General features: G+C 45.8%; 1 protein-coding gene across 1 annotated transcript in view; it reads right to left on the bottom strand.

Annotated features, from left to right (window-relative positions):
- Nucleotides 1-709: 709 nt before the first annotated feature.
- LOC125701462 (uncharacterized) overlaps nucleotides 710-9,494 on the bottom strand; it is a 35,492-nt gene continuing 26,707 nt past the window's right edge. Inside the window, exon 2 of the mRNA XM_048963559.1 lies at nucleotides 710-1,193. Coding sequence (XP_048819516.1) covers nucleotides 780-1,193 — 414 coding nt within the window. The 3' untranslated portion in view covers nucleotides 710-779. The remainder of the gene's footprint in view (nucleotides 1,194-9,494) is intronic.

Genomic DNA, 9,494 nt, shown 5'->3' with positions numbered 1-9,494 from the left:
AGGTGGTATATATCTTGTGGTCTGTCCCATATGAAGTTCTTGGTATGCTTACAGGAATTTGGCCAGACTTGTAGAACTGCTGCTCTGACCATCCTGCACCATCCTGCATACAGGTCCAAGCTGAGCTATCGGAAGTTGTGGAAGACACTGGATTTTCAGAAGAATCAGAACGTTGACATTCAGCACTGCTAACATCGGCCTTCTGATGCCTTGTTGCTTGGTGTATTCAGCAATTCTGATAAGTATTTTGTTATTCTCTACAGTGCCTTGGAGACATACATGACTCCTGAGTCACTCCAGCTCAGTATATACAAACCACAGAACAACAGAAGTTAATGCTCTTGGTCACTACCAAGTCAAGTCAGATTAAGATCGATGATGTGCACGTATAATTTGTATATTAATCTTCTGTTACTACCCTACATGCTGGGGAACTCTTAAGTAGGTGTCACAGGCCCAGCTTTTATGCAAGTGGGTTTGCCAGCCTGTCCAAAACAAACACAGGGCATTGGGTTTCACACAAGTGATAATTTGTATGTCTCTCCAGGACAGCAGTCCCTTTTCTTTTCCTCAAATACCTCAAATATCTTATTGATAGAAGGGCTGTACCGAGTGCTTGGTTTCCATACTTGTAGGGCAACACAGTTCATGAGGTGGGCACCCAGGTACCTATTGATGTATCTAACCCATTTTTTCACAGAATCACCCGGGTTGGAAGGGACCCCAAGGATCATGTAGTTCCAACCCCCCTGCCTGGCAGGGCCACCAAACATACACATTCAGATCAGGTTGCCCAGGACCCCGTCCAACCTGGCCTTAAACACGTCCAAGGACGGGGCATCCACAACCTCCCTGGGCAGCCCGTTCCAGGGCCTAACCACTCTCCTAGTAAAGAACTTCCCCCTAACATCTAACCTAAATCTTCCCTCCTTCAACTTAAAACCATTTCCCCTAGTCCTGCTGTTGTCAGCCCTTTTGAAGAGTTTACTCCCCTCCTGGGTGTAGGTTCCCTTCAGGTATTGATAGGCTGCAATGAGGTCACCCCGCAGCCTTCTCTTCTCCAGGCTGAACAAGCCCAACTCCCTCAGCCTGTCCTCATAGGGGAGGTGCTCCAGCCCCCTGATCATCTTAGTCGCCCTCCTCTGGACCCTTTCCAAAATCTCAATGTCTTTCTTGTACTGAGGGCTCCACACCTGGACACATTTTTTCAAAACTGTACCTCCCCCCATGCACACCCAGCCTGTGATTAGGAAATTTCATGGTCCTTGTGACAACCACTCAAACAGGAACATAGCAATGCTGTGCCGACAGATTGGACTGCAGAAAACCTGACCTGGCTCAAAGAGGCAACTGCTGCCTCTCCTTCATCTGAGGCAGCAGCTCTAGCATCAGCAGCATTAACTATTCACTCCCTGATCATTTCAGCCAGGCAGAATTAGGAAAGAACTGTAGTGAAGCCCTTGGAAAGGGCATAAGACACATGTTGCTTCAGGGAAGGACATCTGTTGGCAAAGAGAAAGGAAAACAACAGCAAAGCAACCTGGCAAAGATGGAAAAGAAGCAGGGGAAAGAAACAAGACTGGCCTGCAGCAAGGAAGATTCTCTCTGAGCAGAATGGATCAGAGGGGATTTTTTTTTTCCTCCTTGCACAAAGTTTTGACTTTCCATTGAAAGCAGAAAACCTAAAAAAAAAAAAAAAAAAAACCAAAAAAAAAAACCCAACAAAACCCCTTTGTTTTCAACAACTGTCAACAAAAATAACTTAAAAAAAAAGGAAGAAAATAGGTGAGGAATGGTTGATTATCTGAGATACAAAGCTACCATCAAGAAAAGCATGCATTTCTTGGATAGCACTGGAGGAATCTGCTAGAGCCCGTCTTCTGCTTTGCAGGGGAGAGAGGAGCTCACCCATACTCATCTGAGCAGCACCAAACACCAGATGAACACAGCTGGCTGCCTGGGACCCATCTCCCACTGGTGTGCAGGGGCAGGAGCAGCTCAGACACAGGCAAGGCTTTGGAAGGGGTTGTGTAAACAGGCTGGTTAAGCTGCAGAGATGCTTTATGTGGCAGAACAAGAGAAGAACCATTTTGGAGCTCTCTGCTGTGCAGCTGCCCCAGGGTGGAAGAGGTGAACTGAGCCAAGGAGACTGAATTCAGGAGAAACCTGTAATGGGCAGAGGCAGATCCTGAGCTGTCGTAAAGAACCAAAAGCCAACCCAAGAGATGCTTTATGTACATGTATCCCCAAACAAAAAATAACAATGAAGACAGTGATGGACTTCTTGTGAGGAACAAAATATTATGTCTTCTGTGGCAGTGGATACACTTTACCAAGTTCATACAGTGAAGCTGTAGCCCTGAGATAATCAGCACAAACTGCTCCTGAATAGCCTCTGTGCTACACAATTTGAAGTCACGGCTGAGAACAGCTTCTTGATGCACTCAGGGGCAAAACATTAAAAGTAGAGGTTGCAGGTGGAAGCCAGTACTGCTATCATGACCTTCCCATCATCTGTAAGTGCACTGGGGCCAACATAGACGCAAGCGAGCTTTAGAGAAGGTCTCAAACAGCTGTCAGAGACAAAGGAACAAAGCAAACCGACAGACTTGCTGTGGCAGTTTCACAAGCTCAGTCAATTTTTGGTTGAATGGAATACACAGAAAACTATTGTCTGAGATTTTTCCAGGACAATTAGACAAGGATGAAAGGTAGTGCAAAAGGTGTTGGCGTGAATTCAGCTCAAATCCAGACTGGATTAGCCCAAGCTAAAGGGAGCCCAACCTAAGCTTCTATCACAATCTCGATCACAAGGATGTCTGAGAAATCAAAGAGCTCTCATTATGGCAAGAGATTAAAGATCTTGACTAATTTAATACAACAAAATGTAGGCTGGGGGGAGGCAGTTACTGTCCGTATATGTATGGAGAAAAATAGAGAAACAAAACACAATAGAAAGTATTGTATTGAAGTCTAACTTCTATTGCAAAAGTAGACACAAACATAATAACAAGGAAATAATATATACCAATGACTTAATGAATTGTGATTAGAAAGGAGAAGATAATTCCTTACCATCTTGGCAGTGAAGGAGTCTCTATAACTGAGAATGGCTCTACCAAGTGAGTAGCAGAGAGCTTGGGGAGAGCAGGAAGGAGCCCATTCTCCCTAATGCAGGTGGTGGATGAGCAAACTGTCTGTAAAATCCTACACCTTCACTACAGGAACTACAGGGAGACCCAGGTTACTTGTTAGTAACCTCATAGAAACATAAGAGAAAGTGTGTTTTTGCTGTTGTTTTTTTTAAATTAAAAGAAAAAAACCACCAAGTAAAGCACCTTTCCCCCCCCGTTGGTTTTTTTTTTTTTTCAACTACCCTAGATCGTCTGCTATTGTTTTGTTGAACTGTTTTGCTGCTGTTATGTCTGAGTTTTTCTGAGCTTCCCATTCACAAGATCAGAAGCAAGAACTTGGGCAATTGGATCTGATAAAGCCTGCAGGTAAAACTCCTCATTTCGTGTGACTGTTTTCCACATCCAGTATCTAGTCTATGGTAATACAGGCACTTTTTAGCAACTTGAATCTCTGCTAGCTGAAGTAACACTTGTGGGGTTCCCTGAGACCCAGCTGTGCACCCATCTCTCCTCATAGAAGAACCATCCTTCTGGAGGGCTGCCATCAGACCCTGGCAGTGACTGCTTCCCAGCCACCTCCTGCACCTCTGTGCTAGATAGGATGGGTCCTGTCACGATCCGACGACTGAATTCTGTGGCCTTCATCAACTTGAAGAGAGATCAGTCCTCATCTAAACAGTGTGTAAGCAATAAAGCCAGAAAGAGCAGAAAGAAAGCTGATCAAAAACAAGTGAATAAAAAAATAAATATTGGCTGTGTTGCTTCAGAAAAGCACGGTCTGGGGAAAATTGTGTAATGCTATAATTAGATTTTATCATAATGCATCTGAGGAAGAAAGATGAAATGTGGTCACAAAGAAACATTGTCTGGCACAAAATCTCACCTTTGAGTTTAGTTTTCCATCTTCGGTAAAATTGGCCTCATATCGGTTCCTTGTATGTGTTTTCATTTTTCTTAAGCTTTTAAGAGCTGTAAAGCAGACACTTCATCTTGTGCTCCCATCTTTGATCTTCTCAGGGTTCATTAATGGAGCAGGGTTGGTTGGATTCATTGCCTGGATATCTGCCACAGGAGCTCAGATGAAGGCAATAACCAACGGCAATGTTCAATCCTCTCTGCGGGGCAGCTCTGGAGATGTACATAGGGAACAGTTTTCTGAGCTCAGTCTTTTAGACTCTGATCTGTTTCTTTGCTATGCTGCAGATCTAACTTCTGAGACTTAGAGAAAAAAACAGTTAGGGAGGAACACTTGGAGGTCTGTGGTCCAAAGGCAAGCTGAATGAGAGCCATTTGCATCAGGTTTTTGAGGGCTTTATTCTTTGAGTATCTCCAAAACTAGACAGTCAGTATTGGACCTCTGCTGCAATATTTGATTAACCTAATGGGGAAACACTTTCAGGGTTGAAAAGTTGTGCCAGTGGTCCTGTTTCTGTTGGAGGACAGCGAGCTATAAATGATATATGGAATCAGAAACAGGTTCTGCCTGTTGTGTTGTACTGGTACATGATGGGGGCTGGTACAGCCTTTGATGGCCTTCATTCATCTCCCCTCCTGCTCACTGAAATCATCAAATATGTAGGCAAAAAGAGCCTCTGGCAGCAGCAGGCAGGTTGCTCCTGCTTGAAATAAGTAGAAATCCAAATCCTCAAAGCTTGACTTTCACCAGTGTTCTCTGTATAGAGGATGCACTACTGGACCTGCTCCCACCATAGGATATGCCAGGGGTGGTTGCTTAGTGAAAACCATTTACAGCTGTACCTGCACCATGCTTCACCTTCGCAAGCACAAAAGCAAAGAGTCAAAAGCCTCTTATCTCTTCTCACTTTGTTTGGCTCAACTTTTGTCCCCTCTGCTGGGTGTTCCAGCCTGGAACCTGCAGGGAAAGCCTTGGGAGGCTGCAGTGTGGCTCCTGGGCAGTGCAGCTGGTGCATGGTGCATCTTGCTCTGCTTGGGAGCCCAAAAGGCTTTCACACCAGCACTTGCAGTCACAGAGGCTCTGCTCTGGTCCTCTCCCCAACAGCAGAACCTGAGCAGTGTGCTGCTCCCCAGTATGTTTTGCAGGTTGTTTGCTGCAGCCTTTTCCAAATCAGTCTGGTGAAATAACGAGGCACAGTAATGATTCATGAGCTGTTTTATGTTGGCTCCTTGCAGAGCTGAAGGGCGAGGCTGTGAGCTCAAGCACTGCACTGCTTATCAGTGGAGCAAAGGGACAGAGCACCCTGTGCTGGGTCAGACGTGTCCCTTTTATGTAGCCTGATCTGGCACTCCATGCCTTGAAGAGGTAGTGCTAGATGTCTCATCTAATAGGACATCTGCCATGTACCTTCCTACAACTTTCATTTAAGGTTATCTGTAATACAAGGTTATGTTCGTTGAGATCCCGGGAGCAGAAAGCCTATCTTTCACTATTACTCTGCACAGATTGCCTTGATGGCTTGGTAAGTGAATTATGTAGGAGACATTACACTGTGAAGAGCTGACCTTGTCCTTAACCTCAGCACATTCTTCAATTAATGCCCTGCAAGATAAATTAATTCTATTAATCCATATAGGCCTCAGAGCAGCTGAACTGGGATTTCTGCCTTTCTCACTAAACCAAATTCTCCCTTTCCCTTCCTAATGAACCTTTTGCTTACAATCAATAGAAAAAAGCTACTTGAAAGCAAAACTAAACAGTGCTTGCTGTACTTAAAGCATGCTTGCCCCCTGCAACCCAGCTGTGAAGGAGGAGAGATGCTGAGAAGCTGCAACGCACTGCTTTTTGCCTCCTCGACCATCCCTCAGGCAGAAAACCCACTCCACTAGCAGGGCACAGAGCTGGGATGGAAACAGGGCTGTCTGACTGCAGGGAGGTGTCCAGCAGAGATCCCCCAGGCTGTGTCTGCTCAGTGCAGGTGCAGCATTCAGGCTAATGCCTCAAACGCAGGGGCCTTGGGAATGCTTCAGTGCTGCCCGAGCATCGCTGCAGGTGATGTACTGAGCACTCATCCATTCAGCAACCCTGGTATTCTGGTTTATTTGATTATACTTTATGGGGTGGACGTGGCAGCTGTCAGTACTGGCAGTATCTAGGATGTATGGGTGACACAAAGGGAGACCATTTCTCATGGCATAATAATGACGATTAAGGATGGGATTCCTCCAAAGCAATCAGGAAAGTCAATGAGAGTCAGTAAGAAGTGGGTGCCTCATTTCCTTAATGTGCTTTTGAAAATCCTAGCCTAAAACATTGGTATTTCATATGGACTCATTTAAGTCTGTACAGGAGAAGTCTCAAATCCTTTCTGAAAACCGATATGCATATTGTAATTGGAACAGATTAAATATGAATATCCACAGCAGCTTAACCTCTTATTCTTCTTATTTAAAAAAACATCGGGTGTTTCAGCCATAAGCAGCTACATCCTGCAGTTAACAGTGGGCCATATCCAGACCTGTCAGCTCACACAGCTGCCCTGAGTTGAGCAGAGCAGCTCTGATCTACCCCAGCTGGGGATCAGAGGCTAAGTGTGAGAAGTAACCGGAGCAATATCATCAAGTTGCAAATATATTCAGAGAAGTGCTGGTTATCCAGTGCTCAGCATACATAATGTCTCTGTAGGCAACCAACATTCAGACAAGAAATAGGGCACACGTTTTGAGCAGTGAGGGTAATTAAACTGTTGGAGCAACTTACCCTGGGGAGGCAGTAGGCTCTCTGTGGTGTGAAATTCCTAGACTGGGAAAGAGACCATTGGAAATAAACAATCTAAAGCAAACAAAAACAGGGAGTCAGTTGCAGGGATCGTGATGGGGAAGTCCTGTTCTGAGTAAAAGAGGAGGTTAGACTCGATTACCCTGATGGACTCCTCCGGGCTGCATGTAGGCATTGAATTGCTGATTCTGAAAGGTGGCAGCAGCAGCCCAGCTTCTCAGGGTGCATGTGGATTTTCCTTTTCTTCTGTAATAGCTCGTGCTTGTTGATCACACATGTCTCTTTTTGTCTCATTTCTGATGAAACTCCAGGTCTCTGTAGGATACCTCATGGAAAAAAACTGCATCTCACCTGGTGTCACACCAGCACTATTACACCCAGCTCGACTCATCTGCTTTCTGTTAGAGCTCATCCAATGGCTGTGAGTGCTTGGATGGCTTTGCTCAGCCACTTCATTAGAGCTCTTTGCAACAAAGCCTCAGCACAGATGATGTCTCTGTAAATGTATGTGCAGTTCTGGCTATTTCACACCTCTCTGACAGCAGAGACTTGCATCGAGCAGCTCACCACATGATACATAGGTGGTGAGAAGGAGGGAAGAGACAAAGAAGGGGATATTTGGACTGGTTTATGAAGACTGTGGAAATGAATTTGTATTTGAATGCTGACAGACTTACGGCTGCTGACAACTTAAACCTATGCATTTTGGAGGACGGTGTTTCATCAAAAGCTCATCAGGTGCTCTGGAGTGGATTTATGCAGCCAGCAGTAATACAACACAAAATGTAAGGTAAACAGGGTGGAAAGTAAATCACCAACTCTCTTCTAGCAAATAAGAACTCTTCATGTTTTGGCTGACATATGCAAATGGAGAGGATGGAGGCATGTATGGCAGTGGTTCATCCTTGGAGCTGGGGCTGTGACTGAAGCAGAGCTGGAGATAGAGATGGCACCAGGAGTCCCTGCAGAGACCTCTGCCACTGCTGTGTGTCTCAAAGCACAGTTCACTGAAGGACTTACACCCCTTAAGCATGGTGGAAGAGCAGCTAAGGGGGAAAGGTGCTATTCTTGCACAAGGGCTGGCTCGGTCCCACTGGAGGTGCACTGAACACAGTGTGCTATCCCTGCTGAAGGCTTCTGCTTCTCAGGGAAGCCCTCCAGAACAGAGCAGCCTTACAGTAGTGCTGTACCAAAACACACTGCAATGCTGAAACTCATGGTAGCAATACAGCACAGCAAGGATGAGGTCCTGCTGGGAAATTACTTATGTGTGGCTTCAGAAAAAGCAAACTGCTTCCATCACATGCTTGTGCAGCTGAGCAGCCCTTGAGGCTGTAAAACTGCACCATCTTACAGCAGATCCCACTGGTGATCCTGCTCTAGATCAGCATTCCCCCTTTGCAGTGCTGGCTTGAGCTGCTGTGTCTCATTCAGCTCCTTGAAATCTGCAAAGCCCCTCTAGCACAGATTTGCCTCCTGCCGCTCCCTCACTCCACATGTTCCTCTTCTCATGTCCCACCAAAGACCCTCCCCCCTCCTTCTCTGGGCCACTTGCCCAGCCCTGGGTGCAATACCTGATCCCCACCCACCTGCCTGCTGTCCTTCAGGCACCCAATGCTACAAGTTGAGCTATGGCCTCATGATTAGCCTCACATTACAGCTCCTGGGACAGGACACCACCCATGTGTCCTCCCTGCTATCACCCTCCTCCATTTTACATCAGCATCTGGGGTCCAGGTCTCCATTTCCTCCACCAGGAATCAGAACAGATCTGGCCCAGGAGCTTCATTTCTACCTCTCTGTCTCTTCCTGGGTTTGATATGATTTGAAATATTTTGGGGGAGGGGATGCAAACACTTTTCCCATTATGCGCATATCATTAGCTTTTCCCTTTGTGTTCGTGATTTAATAACTTCTGAATCTGTCACAATCAGTGTTGAAAGGAGCGTGGCTGGATGTAATGGAATGATTTGAAAAGAAATGCTAAAAAACGGGAAAAGTCAGCATCCTTTTTAGCAGATGTAGAGTGAATACTATTTAGGGACGTGTTTATAAATCAGTACACCCTTTAATTAAGCAAAACATTTTGCTAAGAAAGAATAAATTAGCAATTCATGGCACAAGGCTTGGCCTATTATCAAAGAGCTTGTACGCGATAAAGCACAATTGCCTGCGTGTCTTAAGAGCTAATTATCAGTAACTTGTTTAATTCTTATTTCAGAGCTGCTTGTGAAGAGATGAGACAAAGATCTACACGAGGGATGTGGGCTCGTGGCTTGGCTTTCCCTTGACTCTCTTTCGAGGCTGCACTAATTGCCTTGAGCAGAAGGGCACCTGTGGCTGCTGTGCAGGCCCAGGCTGAGGGGAGGATTGCTCCCATCCAGCACAAGGCAGAGCCAGCACTTCTCTCTTACAAACTCATTCTGTAATGCTGCAAAAGTTATATTAATCTTGGTTTCTTCTTCACAAAATGGGGATGACAGCGCTGCTGGGCTGGTGGAGGTGTGCCGAGGATTGAGACGTGAGGCTGAGATGTTTGATGTAGAGATGAGGCAGACAAGGACCAGGAAGAGACTGAAGAAAGTGAGCAGTGATGGAGTCTGGGGTTCCCAGTGCAGCTCTGCATTGTGCAGAGCCTGTGGCACGGGGAGGCATTGCACAGATCT

The sequence above is a fragment of the Lagopus muta genome, chromosome 16, assembly GCF_023343835.1.
Source record: "Lagopus muta isolate bLagMut1 chromosome 16, bLagMut1 primary, whole genome shotgun sequence".
NCBI classification, from domain to species: Eukaryota; Metazoa; Chordata; class Aves; order Galliformes; family Phasianidae; genus Lagopus; species Lagopus muta.
This window is presented reverse-complemented; position numbering and strand designations above follow the sequence as displayed.